The sequence below is a fragment of the Hesperophylax consimilis genome, chromosome 3, assembly GCF_061612785.1.
Source record: "Hesperophylax consimilis isolate HC1 chromosome 3, BYU_Hcon_1.0, whole genome shotgun sequence".
Lineage (NCBI taxonomy): Eukaryota > Metazoa > Arthropoda > Insecta > Trichoptera > Limnephilidae > Hesperophylax > Hesperophylax consimilis.
Window position 1 is genome coordinate 30,815,751 of NC_142838.1, and position 24,238 is coordinate 30,839,988.

General features: G+C 33.0%; 1 protein-coding gene across 2 annotated transcripts in view; it reads left to right on the forward strand.

Moving 5' to 3' along the window:
* LOC149425260 (uncharacterized) overlaps nucleotides 1-24,238 on the forward strand; it is a 282,468-nt gene that overhangs the window by 119,376 nt on the left and 138,854 nt on the right. For both annotated transcript variants that reach the window (XM_089650268.1, XM_089650269.1), the window contains exon 4: nucleotides 23,554-23,723. In XM_089650268.1, the coding sequence (XP_089506394.1) occupies nucleotides 23,554-23,723 (170 nt within the window). The remainder of the gene's footprint in view (nucleotides 1-23,553; nucleotides 23,724-24,238) is intronic.

Here is a 24,238-nt window from a genome sequence, read left to right on the forward strand (position 1 = left end):
TCTTGTGTTTTTGAAATTAACATTTTTTCGCTATTCAGTTAGTTGCTTGGTATTTAGTTCAGTTATTCCTACAATTTTTACGTACCAACAATTTTGTTGACTTTTATGAGAAGGAATTAACACGGAGCGGAAACTAATTAGAACTGCAACATGTTCCCAGCGCTATAATGGCTCTGAACTTTCTCAGTTTAAATTAATTATAATACACAATATTAAAGATATATCTTTTGTTAATACATAGATAAAATAATTTTTTGAGTTAAAAAATATTAATCAGAAGTCCTTTATCTTATAAATAATAATTACAGGGTGTTGATTTAAATCTTTCTTCGGAGTTTTCCAAATTAATTCGAAATTGAAACTTCGTCGGTGACTCCTCGAAATCCCTTATTCTCGCAGCTGTGCCTTAATTCCCTCAAGAACCGATTCCTTCCACCCCAATTCATTCACTGACCCTCAGTGACGTCAGAAAGTTATCTCTGTCTCAACATATTATTTATTTATTTCCGACCAATGGTGCGGCGCTAAATTGGCGGGAAACTCAATACCAACACCAACGAGTAACTTTACTAATTTTCCATATTTATATTATGTGATTATTTGAAATGCATTGCATTTAATTTTTTTCTTTGAAATGATTCCTCTGGTGTAAATTAAATACATGATTTAATACATCAAAGTAAAATAAGTAAACACGAAGGTAACTTGAAAGTTCTGCCACCATTGGTTGTGTTTTATTGCTCAGGAGATTTATTATCAGCCAAACAACTATCGAGAGACGAGTTTTATTATTATGGTACATGTTGGTATAAGGAGCGATTCCGTTATCTTATATAAAGTGTAACATGGTGTACTAAAAGAATTTTAACCGGCGATTCTAGAGCATATTTAGAGTGAAAAATTGAGATGTAACATAATTGCTCTAAGACGATATTTTATCCATCTCTCGTTGCCACTGGGTACAGACTAACGGGTCACATGATGTATTCCGTCTCGTTTCAGCAACACGGTAATAGAGGAGACAGAGCACGTGTCACGTGATCCGTCGCGACGTGGTCAGTGTTATATGACATACTACATTTTGTACTCCAAATATGCTCAGGGATCGCTTTTAAAATCATTCGGGTATATCGGGTATATGTATTGGAATATGCCTGTTAAAGATATTTACCGTCACGCACTTGTTTTGCCATTTAAGATGGTTCCTAGCTTTGAGATAACAAACACCATTTTAAATATTATTCAATGTAACACTCACACAAATATAAAACTGAACTATAACAACGATGTTCACCAATATAATACACGACAACACAACAAACTACATATATCAAAAATACACTCAACAAAGTTCGGACTGAAATCATTAGAATATATTGCCTACACTAACTATAACAAATTGCCTGAAGAATTAAGACAGGTATATGCCTCTAACAAATCTCGAAACGATATATTGAAATCCTATTTTTTCAAATGTTATTTGGAAAACGAGTCATAAGTAGGTACAAACTCTGTTCTAATAGCCATCCTAATTATCTCCAAATACCAAACTTTGTACATCCAGAGATGATGGGCTTTTTTAATCTTTTCTTGTATTTTGAATGTAAAACATCTTGTATTAGGTCTGTTTATTTTTGAGCCCGTACTTTTTAATGTATTTTCCTGATTTTGTTTCTATGCATTTCTATAGTCCATCATTGAGGATACTTTTTTAACTTTTTGACACCAACAGTACATAAATCAAATGAGTGATTATAATAATTCATAAAGTCTTATAAGACAATTTTTTTGTGACATATCTGTAAAGTGATTCTTCATATGTTGTGTCTGTATGTTGCTTCTGTGAAATGTTTTGTAAATGTTTTCTTCATACATTGTGTCTGCACATTGGGTTGGGTTGGGTCTAATTTTTCTGTACAAAACTCTTTTTTTATTTTTTTACTCTTCTATTTCAAAACTACCAATTGGCGATCCCTTAATGAGTTTGATAACTCATGGGAGTGCAACATCGTTTGTTGTTTGTTTTAAAAAAAATCCTGTTACACTCTGTATGATTGAATACCTACGGCCTCATCAGTCTGCTTGTCGCCTAGAAAGAAAATTTTATGTAACGGTTTTCTGAGTTGTTCTGTGGTTTATTTTAATTTGTCAGCTGTTGTAAGAAAAAAAAAAAAATTTTAACAGTAATAATAATTGTTATGATTGTTTAATAAATGACAAAACTCAATAAATGACAAACCAAACTGTTAAATTATGATTATGTGACAAGAAAATTCTTCATACGTTATTTATGACACCGTCTACATGAACTTAAGTTTTCGCATATTCAAGAAGGAGAAGTTTTGTGGGTAGGTACTTTCCGATTGGAAAACTGTCTAGAAATAGTTTTCTTCTGTGGAACACAGTAGGTACTAGACTAGGTTTGCATAATATTTATGGAAGAGCAAATATTATATGGGATGATCGATCGCCTGCATCAAATTTATATTACAGTTCTGGGAAATGAATACCTCGTAAACTGCAGCTCGACAATGGATGCAGAATCAACTCGCTTTTAGTATTGAATTTTAGCATTATTTATAGCATAGTCCGGCATAAATAATGGTCTCCGTGAATGTAAATATTAATTATTGTTCTGTGAGCTGCAAGTCAAACTTCTAGCGAAAAATTTATAATTTTGTTTTTTTAAACATTTGTCCATAACTGTTTGTAAAAAGTGTCGTTTAAAATAAATTTATCGAGGAATTGATCTCCGGTCTCGGAGTGAGCAATTTACCTTTGAAAAACGGCAAATGAAAAGTTTGTCATTTTTAATTTTTTTAACAATTTATTTACATGTACCTAGGTAACAAATAAGATTCCTGGTTATGGAAAACTGTATGTATCGTCACTTTGAAGAAGAAAATGTGTTTTCTGAAAAAAGATAGAATCTGCCCTTTTTTTACTGAAATTTTTAAGTCAATTAATTATTTTTTAAACTCAAAAGGTATTTTATATCACGTGCTGTTGAGTTTTGAAATATCCCTTTAACTGTGAGAAAATACAACATGTCATAATACAAACATAGAAGTAGTTTCGTATTTTTTAAGTGCGTAATAAGTTTTTTAAAAACCCCAACCTCTTGCAAATCACAAAAATAATGACTAAAACTTGCGATAATATTTTATGAAAAAAAAAAACTGAAATAATATTATATTACGCGCGGGGAGTAGGTATTGTATCCAATAAAAATTCACTACCTAGTACTCCTTACCAACCTCATCCGTACCATTGTACAATCAATCACGTTTAAAACTAAGTGTATGATGATGCTTTACTTATTACTTTTGCTATGGTTTTCGTTTAGTATTGCAGTATGGATTAACCCTTCTAGCGTTTTAAGGTCAGGCCGTCTATATTTTATTACAGTATTTTTATATTTTTTTCTATTTTGCGGAAATACGTAATTTTTTAGACTTAACACAGAAAAATAATTATTATTTCCAGTTTGCCTCGAATATTTATACTAGATGCCAATAATAAAATCCTAAAAGTAGTCAAAATGAATAATTAGTATATCGCGTCACTGTCGTGACAGTCGGTTTAACTTTAAATTTTTTATTTTTTATTTTAAGAACGAGATAAAAGTGAACATAAAGTTTTATTACGATTTCCCCAATCATAACAAAAGTGTTTTCTTAATTTCAAGTTCTTTCAATTTTTCTACGATTGGAATAAAAAAATAAGTCTAAATGTGGTTGGGGTTTTTAAATACAATTTTCACGTTTGATATTCAAATTTTTTTATTTAGAAATAATAAAGTTTATTGCGATTGCATATACCGGAAAGATAATTTAATCTTGTTTGTAAAATATTATTTGTTCTTACGGAAAATCAAAAAATAAGATTATATAGCGCATTTGAAATACACAGAAAACATTGCAAACTGAACAAAAGCACTAAAGAACAAGGGACCTCGTAAGAGATTACTCCGACAAGCGGGAAAAAATAGACCCCACTCTGCAGCTCGACGCATATCGCTTTATTACTGGTCTACCCTTCTGACCTGTGATCACTTCTAATAAGATACAGGGCAAGGATTGCCATCGTTTTCTAGTCATTACTGCGTTATATTATTTATTACTTTTTTTAACAAAAAATAAACATTACATAAAGAAATTTGTGACTATCCAATTGGGAAGATTCACCAGATTTCTCATTGTGTAGATATTTAAAAGAAAGATTTTAAACAGAGGACATGTTTTAGGTGCGCAACACACGCGGTAAAAATTGTCTAACACCCCGTTGACATCATATTAAGTGTTTACTTAATTTGAATGCAAAGGACAAATATATAAACACGCCACTGAATAACAGGTTTTTTATTTTGTTTTCTTCTTCGTTTGATTTAATTGAATTTTTACTAGTGTAAATATTCTTTATTGTTTTTTGTTTACTTACGAGGTATACTTAAATATTTTATTTTCCTTATTTTGCTATATTTTATATTATTTATAATAATATTTGGATCACCACAAATATATGACATATCTCAACAATGCTATCTAATTACTAACTAAACTATTGTCAACTTAGGGCTAACAGACTGCATCCACTGTTTAGTCGATCACTAATACAAAACTATATTTATTTATATTATATAATATATATATATAGCTCTATTAATATAAAACTAATTCTAAATAAATTAATATATTCAAATTAGTACACATAAAAATAGTAAAAATTCTGGACATTGTCAGCATTCCAATAATACAAAAGTTAATTCTCTTGAATGAATGGAGGAAGCAATTTTCTTAACATACCAGACGAACCTACTTTACGATCATACAATGGAGCCCTCTATAAATTGACCGAGCACGCAGAAGAGGCCTCAATTTATTTAAGTAAACTTGCCCCTATGTTTTTATGCCAATACTCGTATCCACTCTTTTTTTTATTTTTTTTTTATGTGACACCTCACAAGAGTGTCCCTGCCTGTGCAGTGCACAGACAGGGGAACTATGTCACCACCCGGTTGGGTGGCGTTGTGAGGCGGAGTAAGGTAGGGGCTGTAGGAAGGGATTTGTTAATGCGGGCCTTGAAGAGGCTCGGATTGTAGGAGGGAGGAAAAACAGATGCCGGTAGCTCGTTCCACATACGAGCCGACTTACACAAAAACGAGTCGTAAAAACGGCCCGTTCTCATGAAGCCAACGTCAACCGTGAACGGGTGTTCAGTTCGTGTCCGTCGAGTTTCGCGCACGTGCACCGGTGCATCAGGAATCAATGCTGCTAGCTCCTTGGAGCAGGCTCCATTGAAATACCTGTAGAACAGACACAGCATGCCTACATTGCGTCTATGCATCAGAGAAGGCAATCGGTCTGTTAACAATGGATTGTCAATCAGACGGATCGCTCTCCTTTGCACAGACTCAAGCAGGTTTATCAAGTATTTTGGGGCACCAGCCCAAAGGTGGCTCCCAAATTCAATAGTTGGGCGGACTTGTTGTAAAGTTTATGACTTTGTGAGAATACAAACAATAAAACTATAAAAGTTTCATTGGTGAGTCGCGCGCCAGCATGTTTGTCAGCCCTGACACAAAATACAGGATATACCCTTCGTCAGACAAACACAAATACTATAAATAGTAGGTGATCCTCACTGATTGCTTTCGTATGTGTTTTGTACTTTAGCTTTTGGCGCCGGGCATTATTGCCTGGCAACGCGGTCATTTAAAAGAAGATTTTTATGTAATATTTTCAGCGGTTGGTAAGCTTACAATAATAGCCAATATTTTTCTATCGCAGCAGGTGTGGAAAACAACAAAGTAAATAATATCTGACTCGATGTAGATGGATACAACGAGGTGTATGATGTTCGTTATTGGAGTTTAAGTGAGCCAGGATGGCAAAGATGGTAGGAAAATGTAAACGGAAGATAAAAATGTTGTGTTTTCATCGTTGTTCTTCTTGAAATTACCTCATTAACAAAATTCTTTGAATTTCTTTCGTTATTGCATTTGTTGGCTTTTGTACTGCAAAGGAAACAAAACAATGAATTAATCTGCTTATTATCAGATGGGCAGTATCGGAAGAATGATTCATAATACATAAAGTATTTATGATTTACCACTTATTATTGAATTGAGAAGAAAATCTCATATCTAATTCAAATTTTCACTTTGAACTAGAGTACAAAAAATAAAATTTATTTATATTCTGACCTCTGTTTAGCACTTTTTTCACTGCACAACCAAAATAGCCACGCTTTTTGTATCAAAATCATAAGTGTCCTCGTATTTGATTAAAAAATACACGTACGTAGCTAGGATAGTGGGTAACCTTCTAATTATTACTTTAATTACCAAGTTTAGTACTATTTTTCTTTAGCTATGTGTAGAGCAAGTTAACAGCGAAGCGACGATATTTTCTCAATTCAGTTCTTCCCGCTATAATTAATTGCGAAACTAGTTTAAATTGGTTTCCAGCAGAGCTGTTTCACAGTGTTTGCCTTTGTAGTTATGGCATTCGAAAGTTAACGACATCTATTAAAATGTAAATTCACAACTGATCAAGGAACTGGGAAATATCGGCATTTTCCAACATTACCAGCTACCGACTGTAATAATTCTGGATTATAAGATTTTATTTTATTTTCACCAGGTTTCACTGTTTTGATAAATGATATGATACGTCTCTTCATAATGCACAACCTTCGTGTTTTTTTCCATAAATATACTTGACGTTTTACGGTATTTGTGTTTTTAATTTATTTTTTAATGGTATAAATAAATTACAACCTTGTTAAAAAGAAGGGTCACTGTCAATACTTTTCGCATTCATTCAAAACAAAACGTCCAAAGCATTCGCCCGGAATATCTGAGTATCGTTTGCATGGATGCGCTAAGCGATTCACTTGGAGGTTTTCCAAAAAAAATTGTGTTTGAAATAACTTTGTCCTGCTTGAATACAATACTATAATTCGTAATAACACGCTTGGATTAAACGAAACATTTGTGTTGTAATGTTTTGCACATAAGTGTACCGCAGAATTCCAGTACTGAGAACATTCATATTCGCTGTTACTTAATGTTATTAGTTTTATAGTTTGGGATAACACGGTACAGAGTAATCCGGACAATTGTTTTTTTAGTTACGGCAACTCTCTAATTTGTAATGAAGATCTTCTGAATTTCCATATATATCATAAAGCATACTTCCCTTGAACACATTAAGTTTTGAAGCTTAAAATTACATATAAAAAATAAATGTAATTTTTTAAAGAAATATCTATTCAGAATTGAAAAAGTAATTGTATGAAATTATCTCGGTATAAAAAAGCAAACTATGCTATAAAAATTATAAAAAAACACATCTGTTTCTGTTATTTAAAAGGTGATAAGTAAAAAAATATTGAATGAAATAAAAGAATATTTTTTGTTTAAAACCACGAATTTTTATTAATTTTAAGACCGACCGGTTTCGCTACACTCGAGCATCGTCAGGGTACAAAATTAAACTAATCAATAATACAAAATGTGTCATTATATATACATACAAAAAATATATATTAATACACATCACTTTATACTTAATTGAAAAGTTTTTATACATTTTTGCTTTTATGGCTGTACTCGCCAATTTTATATTTTCGTAGAAAAAAAAAATAAAAAAATAAATAAAAAAAGAATAAAAAAAAAAATAAAAAAAAAATAAAAAAATATTGTTTCTTTAAATGCTACTTAACTCAGATGTAAAGATTTTTTTTTTCTATACTCGTATAAGTCATGTTTTAGTCGATATTTTCACTTACGTAAATTACTTACAATTGTTTTTAATAAAAGGGCTCTACGTCTATCATTCGTATATATATATATCACTCTTTCAAATCATCTTCAGTAATCTACTTCACCCCTTTAAAGGCTGATAACAGAGCCTCAAAAAGCGAGGAATCTAACTTGTTAATCGTATTATACGAGGGATTAACAAAAACCACGTAGGAAATAAAGAGTTAATATTTATGTTAAATAGTCGAGAAGTTACTCCCGTGATCATCTTGATTAATCATTTAAAGATTAAGGACCGTTTGTTTCGGAGAATTTGAACAATTCATCAAATTTCAACGTTAATTTGCGAGTTCTGTGAAAGTCCTATTCAAGTTCTGATATTATATCATTATAGGCTAGTTGCTTGACACAACTGAAATAATAACAGAACTAGAAAATTTCTTTCACAGAACTCGCAAATTAACGTTGAAATTTGAAGAATTGTTCAAATTCTCCGAAACAACCCGTCCTAAGTGATGTAGTAAAATTTCAAAAAACCTTACGTCTCGAATTGTATTTATCCAAAATGACAAAAAAAACTTTTTATATTATCAAATTAAACCTAAAACAGAATTCGTCTTTAAATTAAAACGGAAGAAAACAAACATGGTTGAAACTAAATTACGAAATATCGGGTGACGTTTTTCTGAGCTACCAGGAAACCAGGAAGTCACGGAGAGCTGATGTCAAACTTAAGTTTTGCTGGTAAATAACTACGGGCAACAACTTCCTTGACGGTGAATAAAACCCTCTATTTGTTTACGTCATAAGGACCGCATTCGCTGCTGACACGGTCAGGAACGTTTTTCGAATGTCGTTAAGGCACAGAGTCATCAGAAAGACTTCTTTAATTAATGAACCACTGAAAACAATCAGTATCCCATAATTATAGGTAAATTATATGTAAATTTCAGAATTGTTCTCCAGCCAACAACTTCTCAATTATACAAAAAAAGTTCTACTTAACGTGAATAATGACAACACATAAAAATAATATTTGTTACTAACGTGAATAAATAATTTTTGTTAACAACTTAACCTTAATTCTGACACCCTTTTTATTTGAAATATACAGAATTATTTGATCATGTAACAAAACAATGTTTAAAATATTTACGTAGGAAAATCAGATTAATAATCTTATTTATCATCAGACTGATTGTTGTCATCGCCGCACACCTCATGCACGATATATATATCTCCATTTGAACCTCAAGAACTTGGATAATTTTCATTTCATTGGACATTCTCTTTGTGCTCATATTGGGGGCTACATAATACACACGCTTCGGAAGCAATGTGGTTTGACCCTGGGAAGAATTACAGGATTTGCCCCGGCAGAGCTACATTTCGGAAAATGTGAAAACATTATGAAACTGGATAGATCTGTTGCTAAATACATAAATATTATTTGGAAATTCCCTCCGACTTTTGAACAACATTATATTAACATAATTATCACAAACGACAAATGTTTTAGATTACGCATCACCAAATAAAACAAATTCTGCAATATATCTCTTTTAACAAAACAAACAAATAAACAATCCGAAAATAGAATCAGCCAAGTAGAACCCTTAATAATAATTGCTAATTTGCAACTGTATGTTATGGGTAATAAGTTTTACGATCGCCTTATATTATCTGTCGGTTCGTGGAGCGTTGCGAGCGTCGGGACGCCGGAATGCCCTTGTGGTGGCATTATGGAATCACGTAGCAGCGTCGTGGCGACACTAATCCGACGTCATTTTTTGCTACCCCTCCCCCTTTACACCCACACCCCAGTTCCTTGTCCCAGCAAAGGAAATTTCAGCAGTTTTGGTTCTATGTAAAACGGAATGATTTTACTGTAATCCACGAGTGTCAAGATAGGAAACAGGAAGTGTTGCATTTTTTTCTAAAACCCTTTCCCAGACACAACTTATTTCGTGTTGGCTTTAATGCTTGGTTTAGTTTTGCCATAAACATGAAACGGACGTGTTTGGAACGAAATTTTTACCTTCGATATCTCCATTTCTTTAGAAATTATTTTAGAAACATCTATTTTCCTTGGCCAACAAATCTGGATGCTTTCCGGCAAAACCTCATATCGATAGCGAAGATAACTCAAGGTAAAATTGATTTTAAAGCATTGAAAAATGTTAATATCTTTGGAATGGTCTGAGTCTGAGATACTATATTTTAACACACACGTGGTACCAGTTAAAAAATCAGTAATTTGAGAGTATTGCTTGTATGGGGGGCACAGCGGACATACCCACTAGCTTTATTGTAGTTATAAACGCATACTTGCGTGTAATTATTTTTCTTCCGTAACTTTTTTTATTTATTTTTTCATCCAATCTTTTATATACGATGTTAATTACTTGATGCACGGCTATTCTCATCCAGATTTGCTTCTTTAGAATAATTCTACGCCTTTTTTTATTTCGCTTTTACAAGTCTTTTTAATTTTCCTTGTGGACTAAATCTTCCCTCGCGAAAATCGAGTAACAAACAAAATCTACCTTCCCCAGATTACTATCACCATTGACTAGGTTGCTTCTACAAGTAAAAACTTTATTATTTTATAAAAACAATTTAATGACATATGTTTTTTAATAGTTTGTGTGTAGCATGATTTTTGTCGTTTTTAAGACTTACCTCCTTGCAAGGAAATGAAACGAAAAAGTTCTAATTTATCTAACTGGTTAAATGCATAACGCCTGTTTCAAAATGCATGCATTATGCTTAAAATTATTTATTGATCTTATCTGTTACATTTTGGATTATCTTTCTTCTTTTTAAATACATCTATTTGAATTTTACCTTTTTTTCCAGTAATGAATGTATACAAAATTAACCCAGTTCAAAACATTTTATAAGCTTTAAAAGACATTTTAAAATAAATGTATTGTAGTAAAACAAACTTTGTGTTTTACTGGTTGATTTTGTAACTTGCTGATTGTATTTTAATACTTTAATGCGTGTTATATTTATTGCAATCTTTTTTTGCGTTCCCGTTATTTTTAATGTATCATTTATTGATTCCATTCTTCTTCGTCGTACATATGCTATTTTTTTTAAATCAATTTTTTTTGTTCCTGCTACTTTTGCATCTTAAATGGCTACAATGTAGAGCCACGAACTCAAATCATTTGATTTTTTTATCAATTGTGTCCACTGAAAGCTATAATAATAGCCTTGCAGTCTGTAATATGGGTAAGTGGTGATAAGTTGTGTTTTAATCTGAGGGTACTAAAAAATTTAATACAGCCCCTACATAATCTCACAACTCTCGGCTCGCCTGAATAATTACCAAATACTAGGAGCTTCGTCACGTGAGCCAGTGCGAACGGTGGATTTACATGATATATTAGGTTTCACTTTATTAATAGAAAACCGCACCTGTATGGAGGGTGCTATGCAAAATTACCCCAGTCTACTATTTACTTTGGGGATTGGAGACGCGTATTCAGTGTTTCATTAGAGAACCCGCATAGAAAGAGTAGACATACAAATGGTTGAATGAAACTTTGTTCTTTGTTGGTTTTATTTTTTAATAATTCAGTTGAGTGATGATAAGTGAGAAATTATCGTTTTTAATCGATTGCTTTATGATCGACTTATCGGGAAGTAAAAAGTAGAGGGAGTTTCGAACATGCTTTTAGAAATAAAAATAAAACTTTTGACATAGTTCTCCTTCAGGACCGCTACGTATACGATATATGATTGTGTCGTCAGGACGGCGCTTTACCTCGCTCGACATTAAGGTAAATTGCGTTAACCATGAAGCCATGGTGAGATCCATAGCCACGCTGCGTTAAAATGCCCTGATAATTTCTGTTATACCTTTATTTTACTCATTTCAACATACCTTCATAATCTTGTAATGATAGATAAAGATAGAAGCCAAAACAATGAAGATAAAGTTGGTAGCTATCAGTCGGATAGAGTCGATTTGAATTAGTTTAATGGTTAGAGCATTTCTTTGGCAAGTAAGAGTATTCCAGATGCGACTGAATCTTTTTCCGTCATTTCTGTTTCACGTCTCTCGTTTGCGAGTCGTTAATATTGTCTTCAATGAAGAAAAATTACAAATTGTCGTTTTAATCATTTATTTATTTATTTATTTATTTACGGACAAATAGTCCATTAACAACATATTAATTACACGAATACGCTTTATAAACAGAGATGACAGTGAAAGGAGAGCATATATAAATGTGGAGCGAAGACAATAACAATGACAATAATAATATAAAAGTAAGAATGGGAGATAATAATAAGTCAAAGCATGAAGATGGTTCAAAGGGCATTAGAAATTAGACATTGCGTATTGACTGTCGAAAGTCATTTAGGCATATACCACAAAATTCAATGCTTTGACTTGACAGTGAGTTGACAAGTCTCGACATTCTGGACAAAGGAGAATGGTATCCATAATTGGTAGAATGTTGATTGACGAACAGCAATTCATTATTTCGGAGTCTACGGGAAGGGATGTTGAATTGGATAAGTTGCAACAAAGCAGGTGAGTCTTGTAATACCATTGATAATCTTAAATATGCAAATCAGATCAGTGTCCCTTCTACGTTTCTCCAAAGAAGAAATGTTTAAAGTTTGTTCAACTTCATCATATGAGTACTCTCCTCTTTCAAGACCCAACCTCCAAGCGATTCCTCGTAGGAAGCGATGTTGTACGGATTCTATGTGACAGATGTGGACAGCATAGAAAGGAGACCAAATAACACTAGCGTATTCAAGGTGAGGGCGAACTAACGAGCAGTAAAGAGTTTTAAGGGTACTTATATGTTTAAAGTCAGAGGTTATTCTATGAACGAAGCCAAGTAGTTTAAGTGATTTGTTAACAATGTTGTTAATGTGCTCACGGAAAGAAAGTTTGCAGTCTAGAGTGACCCCAAGATCCTTGATAGATGTTACAGTAGATAAACAAACATTGTTTAATTTATAATCAAACCGAATAGGTTTTTTGGTTCTATAAAAGGACAAAATTTTACATTTATCAACATTAAGTTCCATGCAGTTTATTTTGCACCAATTATTAAACGAGTCAATATCACGTTGAAAATGTAAGCAGTCAAGGTAGGATTTAATTATCTGAAGAATCTTATTATCATCCGCAAAAAGCCAGAAGCGTGTATGAGAAAAAACTTTGGTGATATCGTTAATAAAAAGGTTGAAGAGAAGCGGGGCCAAATGAGCTCCTTGGGGAACGCCGGACGTTACGTCAATGTTAAAGGATTCAAAGTTGTTTATTTTAACCCTTTGTTTTCTATCGCTCAAGTAAGAGCGAAAGAATGATAACAACGGGTTTCTAATGCCTATAGCATAAAGTTTGGCCATGAGAATCGAGTGATTTACTTTATCAAAGGCTTTGGAGAAATCAGTATAGAGTACGTCAACCTGAGTGTTGTCTTCCAAGGCTTTAACAATGGTATTTGTAAAGGACAATAAATTAGTTGTTGTAGATTTCGCCGATTTAAATCCATGCTGTTCATCAATCAGAACATTTTTGAATATAGGAGTGATTTTCTTTGTAATTATCGACTCAAATATTTTTGGAATACAAGATATAATTGATATTGGTCTGTAATTTTCAATGTTTGACTTGTTCCCGGACTTTAAAATGGGTAGAATATATGAAATTTTCCATGAATCAGCAAATGTTCCAGATGAGAGTGATAAGTTGTACAACATACAAATTGGGTTAGATAATGAATATTTACATTCTTTTAGCAAGATTTCTGGAATGCCATCAGGTCCGGTACTTTTTTTGTTAGAAAGTTTACTTAAAGATTGGTAAACCTCTACAAGTGAGATTTGGCAATCATTCAAGTCAATTTTGTAGTCATAGTTGAGTGGAGGGATGTTGCATGAGGCACCAGAATATACAGAGGAGAAGTGTTTAGCAAAAAGGTTGGCGATGTCAAGACCGTTAGTAGCATGAGTTTCATTATAGTGCATACTAGAAGGAAGATCATTATCAGTACGCTTTTGCGCAACAAATTGCCAAAATTGTTTAGGGTTTTGCAGTAATTTTGACTCAGTAACTTCTACATAAGATTTATAGCATTTGGCTGATTCGATTTTGGACAGTTCCCTTAAATGAGAAAATTTTCGATACAAGTTTAAGTTGCCAGTGTCTTTAAATAGCTTATGAGTTTTCTTTTTTTCAATTATTAACTGTTTGAGTTTTGAGCTAAACCAATTTGGAAACTTAAAGATTAGATAACATAAAGTTATCCCAATATAAAAATAGTTATATATTTCAAAAGGTATGCATGGGTAATGCAACATAATTCAGAGTATAAACAAAACGATAATCCAAAAAATAAAAATCAAAATAGGCGGAAAAATATTAATTAGAAATTATGCAAATAGTCACGATGGATAGATATTTGACCGTTTTTGATTGGGTACTTCTTCCAGGCAGTAATGACAGTGATGATGCTATTCTTGGATTGGCGTGGTCTGCGCCATAAGCTTCCCGTGCGTGGCGGAAAAGTGCTCTGAAAGAGTGCACTCGTCCCTGCGGGAATATTTCCGTAGCACTGCAGTATCTCGATAGGCGGAATGTTTGCCGATTAGCGTTATTGTGGGTGTCACTATATAGTGTGGTACACAATGCGTTGAATAGTATTATTTTGACGTTTGTGCTACATAAGTGAAAATGCCTTGATAGCGTACCTGTTCTAACGGATATCGTTTTTCTTTGTCTCTCCAAGTTCTTGAAGTTCTGTAAAGATATCGATGCTGGAAAGGTTCTTTGTCCCAAGCATTTTACGTTATTATCAACATCCGTTTTCCGTCTAAGGGTGTATGAGTTCATTTTTACATTCGAAAACCAAAGCGGCACTTTTGACATAGTACGTGTTTAAACTGTAGTGATGATTTTGAAAATTCTTCACTTGGAGTAGTTTATTTGGTGCATGAAAAATCAGATCATTCACTCCTTATTTTACCTACATTTTTTTTCATTACGTATTTAAATGAATTCATCAGTGTATATATTGAAGAGAACTGTGGACATACTCTTTGACTTAAGCCACTTTTCAAATAAAATGGGTTGAAAAACTCTCCAACCCATTTCACAAAATGTTCAGCGTATACAATTTTTTTATTACTTGGATATCGAAAATATTTTATATAATTAGGAAACGCACGCATAGTTTTTACTCTAATTTAATATATTTCAGACACATTCACTATAAAATACTAAAAAAACAAATTGAATAAATTGCGAAATAACACAAATTCACCAAATAAATTTTACTTGCGTACGCCTGTACGAATTTAAACCCGCGACCTTCCGATTTGCTAGTCGAGTTCGTTAACCCTCGAAATACTTTATCAAATAACTGTAACTTTTAACAGGCTTCTAAGCCTGAGTATTATTATCGTATATAAAAACGTTTTCATACAAACTTTCGTTGAAATCGGATTTCCTCGTAAAAAAATAGAGTTTTCAATAAATTCTCCGAACCTCTTTCATATAACTAATGGACATCTTTTATCTTAAACGATATCCCAAAACTGGTCCAACTCTGGAATACCGTGAGGGGTTTGGGTGAGAATAGGAAGAAAGGTGGGGAAATTAGCAACTATTTACCACCGATGGAATGGAACACTGAACATGAATTTAATGAATCTGCGTAATAAAGGAATTGAAAATAAGGTTTTCCTTGTAAAATGGTTATATCAGATACTATTATGTTCAATATTTTGCAAGGCTAATACAAAAATAACCATAACTATAACTCTTATTCATAATTTGGAGTGGTGTGGCATAATATTACATTTAAATGCTAAGACAACGAACCTGTTAAATTTTTTATTAAAATAGCACAGATAGTGTTTATATGTATAATTCATATATTTATTTATTAATTTAAACGCCCTGATTGGCTATTACATTATACATATTTTTTATAACAGAAGGTTTTTATTTTTAAAACATCAACACAAAAATTACATTTTTTTTAGTTCACAACACATCTACAAGAAAACAACAAATTAACGCAATCCCTCTTTAAATATGCTACATAAAAATGTCATTCAGGTATCTCTTGAACACAGGCAAACTTATATTAAATATTTGTCTCATGATCACATTCACTTTCAAAAATATATATTGCCAATTATCTTTATAAAATTATTTTATTTTTTGTTGACAAATTAGAGAGACGTCAAAGATTAACTTTTCCAATCACGATGTTAGTAAACTTAAAAAATTATCTATTCGAACAAAATAATACACAATTTATACGTAGAATAATTAACTATTTTTGTCAAACAATTCTCTGATTAAATGTGAGGTGGCTACCACTAGTCCCATTTTTTTATTATTTTTAAACTAATTTAAAATTACGCCGAATTATTCACATCACAGACAACCAAAATTATTGCGTTTTATTTCGTTACAAATAATAACATCATGTCGTTAACTCACATATTATGAATTTTTCAAAAGAACTGTGACTTGACATTTTAAATAAATAAAACGAAAATACTTGGTTTTAGTTACTTTATTGACTTTAAACCAAGTATTTTCGTTTCATTTATTCACTTATTATGAATGATATTAGATTCACGACTACCGCTGTGGTAAGTCTGACTTTTTTATTTATTATTTTTTTTTAGCACCCGCTAAACTGCCAAAGCAGTTTGTCAGCAGGTCAATTAAACAATATTAATGTATTACTAAAACATACATATAACAAGAAATCACAACATTTACAATAGATACAGAAAAATAACTTAAATAACTGCAAAACAGAGAAATATATAAAAAAGATACAATAGAATAATTTTTAACTTACTACAATACAAAAGTATAAAATACAAAGACAATCAGTTATAACACAGGCAAATGGAATCTTATTAAATATGGTAGGAACAAGATAAGATACAGTCCGTTGCCCGTATTTATTTATAATCTGTCATTGTAGGGTTTAGGCTGTTCTCAGAAATGAAAACATAACATTGTCATCAATTGGCCAATCTACGCCATTTGTTTTTTTTTTACATTTGAAGGTCCCCGTTAATCTCCGTGCATCACAGTGATCCGCTGACAAGCATCGCTACATGACATTTTGCTTTCTGCTGATCAAAGAAGCAGACCTAGAACAGGCGTTTAACGGCGTCTTTTCAAATTTCATAAAAACAAAATCGCGCCAATTGGCGACAATATTACATTTGAATGTTTGTTATACACCCCATCCTAAGTTATGTCGGAATAGATTATACGAATTATTACTATACCGACGAACAGACTTTGTCTTTGTGGGATTTTTTGTTCAAACTTTTTTTATATTTCCTTTTATTTTCATATTACCGTGTATTTCATAACTGTGCCAATGTAACAAAATGTATCAATGAAAATAATAATAATTATTTTAATAATGTGTAAGTATGTTGGTTGCATGTTTATAAACATCCTTATTCAATCAGTTTAACGAATCTTACTAGCGCAGACCCGTGACAAATCAATGGATATTATTATTCCAATATTGAAAAATTTTCTGTAAGCAAATCACTGAACCAGAGTTACAAACAAAGGAAATTAATATTGTTGGTGAATTTTCATTGGCATGCTTAGTTATCTAGCTCGGTAGACGTAAAAATAAATTGTCCCTATCTTAAATTATGTTTTTCTACAGAAGTTTTAAGAACTAGAATTTTCCGCAGTGTAAATTGTAAGAGTACATTCTATAAAAATCTCTTTAATCAAACAATAAATTGAAACGTGATTGCGAATAACATTTACAAAAAAGTAAAACAAAAACCGTTCTACGTTTATTGAAAGGAAAAATAATTGAACATAAATTATTCATGGGGAATTAAAGTTGAACTGGCTTCCGGTAACATTATCGAAGAAATAAAGTTTTTTCACGACACAAAAAAGAACATTCCAATACAAATCTTGGGGACGTTTCCATTTACAATTCGTGCCTCCGTTTCTCCCAGGAAATTCAAAATTGCAAACTCCAGGGTGATATCTGGTTTTGACATTCTTCTTTTCTGGCCCAGTAGAATTCAGAGATTACAGATAAAATCCGAAAAGTTCCAGATGAGAGTGAGGAGATTGAAGTAAGACGGATTCACAGCAGACTCGTGTGAAGTTTCAACATGGAACTTTGCATAAGCGGAGCTTCAAAACTTTAATGTTTTTAATACTGCTCCATCCGCCCTTTCCCTTCCAACTTTTGGGTTCAAGGAGCTGTTTTTAAAGCCCTTAACTGTATTCAACCGATGAAACATAACACTTATATTCATCTGTGTTCCTTGTCAACGCATAGATCCACTTATACTAACTCTTTTAATTGCCACTGAGAGGAAATTCACCCTTGCATTTCACATCGTAAATGAAACGACGCAGTAAATCTCCACAAATAACCTTATGAAATAATTATTTCCTTCACTCCATTTAACGAGATAACTTTTATAAACCTTACTAAAATTATTATTTTACACTGATAACAAGATTATTTAATACGAATCTTGTCTTGTTGTTTTAGTTTACACAAATTGAATCTTAAAAAATCCTTAAAAGTAGGTAATGTAAATTTGTTCTTATCCGTTTATTTTGTATAATTTTAACAACATGAGCATTATGGTTCCAACGTGGCAAATTAAACATTATAAAATGAACATTTAAACTTTGCAAGTCACAAAATATTTCAGCAGCTTTACGAACGAATATCCTCAACATTTTGTCAAATAACATCGCTGAACGCTGTCAGAACTAGGATTAGACTCCTGTCAGCTTTCAGGCAGTCGACATCATGAAAATAGATAATATTTTGTTACCCTGCCACACGATTTTCTCTTTTAGTTGAAATTCCACCCGCAGGGGTGATACCTACATTTTAAATTCTCCACCAGGAGAGCACAAGAGGCGAGGAGAAGTTCGTGATGGGGTGCGACCTAAAACATCTTGAGTTTAGGCGGAGTACGCCTAACTTTATATGCCACCGCAAATTCTTAATTGAATTTGGGTAGATTGGTTGGAAGAGATTGCTCCGTTTCGTTCTGCCGAAAACGGGCAATATTGGAAATCTTTTTCTTCTGTTAAATCAACGTTGAATATTGAATAATACTGTGGTTTATATTCAGAGAAAGTTGGGAAAGGTCGTTTGTATTGACGAACCGAAAGAAACCCCTTTTTCGGTGTAAAAAATGTCTACAATATAATTTCCAAAGCGGGTATGGGTACCGCCGCCACGAGAACCTTTTTTTTGATAACAAAGATCTCTGCCAAAGGTCACCCTAAGTGGATCGCTACGTTTGGTGACTTAGCAGGGGTGCCCGGGTTCATGGGGTGAGGTTTGTCGGGGTCTTGGCGGCGAATGCGTCCGCTTACCTACTGCATGACTGGTTGAGGGAGGCATTTTGAACTTATGATTCACATTTAATTGATAATGGTCAAATTAAAAATAACATCATTTTAACATTTTTTTACCAAACTCTAGTTTTTTTTTTAAATTTTGAACACTGAAAATATAAATCAAAATAATTTTCATTTCTGTGTGCTCCATCTGTGAATAATTTAAAAACTATTCTAATTTATGTTGTCCCACTGTACTCTTAAATGGGACTCTTCAAAACAGGGGCACGTCCCAGTGAAATGTAACTTACGTTTGTTCCATCCCTGTTCCCAGGCTCATTAATCTGTGTCGGAATCGTCAGCCGCGCGGGAAATCCCCGTTCACGCGGGAATTCCAAACTCGCGCGGGAATTAGTATCGGGTACCATCCAGCGACAGAACACACAACTGCATGCATATCGTAACGTGATATTGTGCAAATGATTTCATGGAATGCGCTAATGATACGGATTGGATACAATAAAAAATGAATCGAGTATGTAGAATATATTATTTTAGAATAGAGTAATAAAATAAAACATTTTTTTTGAAGTGAAACTTCTTTACGCGCGTCATGCAATTTCGAGGACCGGAGTAAAACCGACTCATGACCGAAACGAAAATGCGGGTACCCCCACCACCGATTAAAGTTCATTTGATCTAGTCAAAGTTTTGAAGTAACATATAAATGCTTCTTAGCTCATCCCGACAACTGGCGTTGGTGGTGTAATGGTCAGCATAGTTGCATCCAAGCAGTTGATCCGAGTTCGATTCTCGGCCATCGCACATTATTTTTTTGTTTTTAACGCCTTTTTCATTCAATATCTTATTTTTTAGTAGGTCAGAACATTTTTTAAAAGAAAATAATATTGCAAAATAATAAAAACACTTATCTCACTGTGATAAAACATTACTCCGCTAGAGCGCGCTTTGCGTTATTGTGTTGGATTAAAATTATTATCTAATCCGTATATTATGATAATTGTATTACATTTATTTAATTAATTTATTTATTTTGATAATATGTAATAATTTACAGAAAAAAAAATTAAAACTATCTCCCTCTGATAAAATATCCGTTCGCTAGAGCGCACTACGCGATCTTGTGTGGGATTCTATTTCTGTACATTGTACATTATTTTTAAAAATATATTATATTTTGGGTGTGATGTAGGTAACATTATAAAACATAACAAGCTCTCATATTTTCAGAACCTACATAATATAATCAATTTATGCGGCTTTGCTTACAGTTGGTGCTCAGCGTGGTTGGCTTTCAATCAGTTAAGCGAGGTTCGATTCTCGGCTGTGGCATTTTTGAAGTGAAACCTTGTTGAGGTGGGGGAGCCGCTCACGAACGTTCTCTCTCTTCTCTTCTTTCCTCTCTCTCAGACACCAGCGAACTGCGCCACGCCAAGCATCAGCTGAAACTAGAAGTTTCACTTCTGTCTTGCGTAGGCTTGACACACCCACTTTTTTATTTTTACAAAAACATGTCTTACATTAAAAATATTATTTATTTAATTCTGAGAAATTTTTGCTGTGATATTTCAAAATTGTATTAATTTGTGAGCCTTTATTAACGTTTTACCTATTTAAAGCGTGTGTATAAGTGTATACCTTTCCGGCAGTACGTACAGAATCCAACTCGTGAATACAATCCTCATAAAACCAGTCCTCACAGTAAAAAAGGCAATTTTCAAAATTATTCTTATAGTCCCCATCAGAACTTTACAGACTATGTTTTTAATTCGTTGAATTTAATGTCTCTGAAACAATTATATTCAAAATATATTGTAATTTTTGCATTCAAAAACCAGTATAACTTTGCACACACAAACTCGAGTCGATTCACAAGATCCTCATTATGACATACATTTAACCAACCTACAAATAAAATTACTTTTGGGCAAATAAATATGCAATATTTCTATATAAAAGTATTTAAAATCCTCCCTCTTGCAATAAAAACCTTTAAAAAAATAAACGACTTCAAAAGAAGTATTAAGATATGGATTATGGACACGGGATGGAAGAATATTTATAAAATGTTGTCAACAAAGATTAACGTTATATTATGTTTTCCTTTTGTATTTTTTTCCATTATACATTTTTCTTCTATAATGTTATATTTTTCTTCTATTATTTTGCTCTATAATTTACCTTTTGTATATTTAGCACGTTTACTACAAAAACTTCACCAAATTTACAATTTATAATTCACAAAAATTACCCTGTACAATTTGACCTTAGAACAGGGTACACCAGTAAGGTCACATTCTTTTCAACAATTGTAAAATATTATTTTAAAAAAAAAATACTTTGCAAATTATATGACTTACCAACAAACAGTTAAGGTATAAACCGTATTTTAGAAGTTTTCACTAAAAGCTTAATTAAATTAAAACAAACATACCTGAAACTCCTCTATATCCTGATTAAATCCCCTACTCCGTTTTTTAAGAGTGTTTTTTTCCAAAACATTTTGCTATCGGTCGTAACAGCTAAGTTAAAGAATTTTTGTTTCTCATCGTGTAATAATTGACATTTTTGCTACCATAAAGCTTCTGCCAGGCTCCGCCCGGGGCCTTAAGTTGCCCCAAAAGGAAGATAGAGAAGGGATAAGGAAAAAGGGAGGGTGAGGAAAGCCCCGACAACACCCCATCTAAACCCTCACGCAAAAAGTTTACAGAACGTTATTGCTCCCAAAGCCAATTAATAAGCTCTAATCTTAATCTGACGCCTTCAAAATTCGGCCAATACAGAGGCAAGACCTTTAGAATAATAAATAACACGGGAACCGACTTCCATGGTTGGATCCACTCTATTTTGAAACTAATTCAAAAGTAATGAGATTTTCCAATATTCTAAATTGATAAGGCAATTCTAAGACAAATTGAAAGTAGCGACGTAAATTATTCACAAAGCATTCAAATTTGACACAATTTGGAGATAAATGCGTTAAACAATTGTGAAGAAGATATTCAACCAATATATAACTGAAATGCCATTACCATTTTGTGGAATTGTAGGTAATACAACATTTTATTTCTCTAGGTATTTCACAATATTTAATAGTGGGCTGTCTGTCTCAACAAAGCTAACATTAAAAATGCTCTTTTTTAAAATTTTACGTGAATACCGCACAAGACTCCCAACTGCTCCCAACCGTCTGGAGCCAGTAAACTATGGCATCCCCAATTGTGTTATGTTGTGAGGCTGGAGGCAGTGGAGAGGGGAAGGAGATAGGAAAGAAGAAGGTATTAGACCTTATTTTACAAACTTTGATACACGACACAGGCAAATCGCTTTTATATCACGTTTTATCACACAATATATAAATATAAATAAAAAAATAATCTTAAATAAAGAAATCATTCAGTAATTTACTGATTGTTCTAATAAAATGTGAATAAACTTATGATTATGATAATGATTGCGCATGTAAACTGGTATTTGTTTAGAAAAGTCGAAAAAGCAAAGGGGATTCTTCTGCAGGAAATTATCTGATTGGATGTGGCCTTCATTTCCGGCTTTTGCGTGCTGTTTCCCGCCACCGGATATAAAACACGCAACATATCCAAGATTATTTAATGTATCTTCTTTTTAAGTCTTTTTTGTAAATTATTTCAATGGGCGAGCAGACGATAACATAAGATTCATTGCAGTGCGATAAAAAATAGAAAACATTTTCGGAGAAATAAATGCGGAACGTCAGGGAAGATTTAACTGATAGTGGCAGTAAAACGGAGGGGAACATGAGAAATAAACACTTAAATTAAATATACAATTAAATCTGATTTAACCCACGATCAGAAAAATATAGAATTTAAACTAAAATACTATGTTTTTTACTATTGGTGTTGTTAATAAGAGAGGCAAATTAGGATTGAATTATCGCAGTACGTCGCAAAGCTAAAAAAAAGAAATTGCAATATCCAAAGAAGAAATAGGCTTAACATTTAGGGGTGGGTTGTAGGAACGGATTCGTAAGTACGGATCTCGTTGAGGCCAGGATTAAATAAGGGAGGAAAGACGAGTGACTGTGTCTCCTTTCATCAGAAATGCACCAGATTGCAGATAGTATTTGATTCAGTTTATTGCTTTCAAAGAAGACTACATTAAAATAGCTACAAAACAGATTATGTATACATTATTTTATTTGTAAATTATAGACGTATAAGAGTTGTAATAGTGTTTATATATCATGTAATATTGCAGAGTGGAATTGCACAACTTTCCTAGTCCTGCTGGATTAAAATCTTAAATAAATAAAAAATAATAGGCAATAATAATACAATTGAATTCACTTGTAATTTAAACCGTTCTATCAATAAAGGACTGCTGAAACCATACAACATTTTTTGTTTTTTCCCAGGATGCATCACGCGCCCATGACTGCCGTTTACCAGGTGACTCGACAAGGCCACGAGCACTGTGACGTCACCGAAGGGGTGCTCCTGGATATCACGCCCCTGCTGGTGGACGGGAAGAAGTTGGTTACCCTGTACGATAAGGACTTGACTGAGGGTGTCAACCTCTTGATAGGTTAGTGCCATCTATCTATATATTATAATATAAAAATCTGTGAGGGTAACTAGCACTGTGATGTCACCGAAGGGTGCTTCTTGATAACATGTTCTTGCTCGACGTGGTTCTGAATGAGAGGGTAAAGCTCCCAATAGGTCAGTAAATGTCATGTTCTGTATTATGTTGATAACCCGTCAAGGCTGTTAACAGCGTGTTGAAATAGAGGTTGCACTACTAGACATAATTCCCCTACTAAGGTATTCACGGAGGTTTCAACAAGCTAATAGATCGGAAGGTTACATGTTGTGCGATGGCCATTTGAACCCACTAACTAATTAATTAAGCACTGTGACGAAACTGAGTAGACACTTCCAAACATCACTCCGTCTGGTGAATGGCACGAAGTTTGTTGAACCATTACTATAAAGACAGTATTGAAGTCAACTTTCTAATTAGTTATTGATCGTTTATAATGGTTTGATGGAGACTTTGTCGTCTCGATAAATACTCGTATACAACCCTAGTGAACCCAT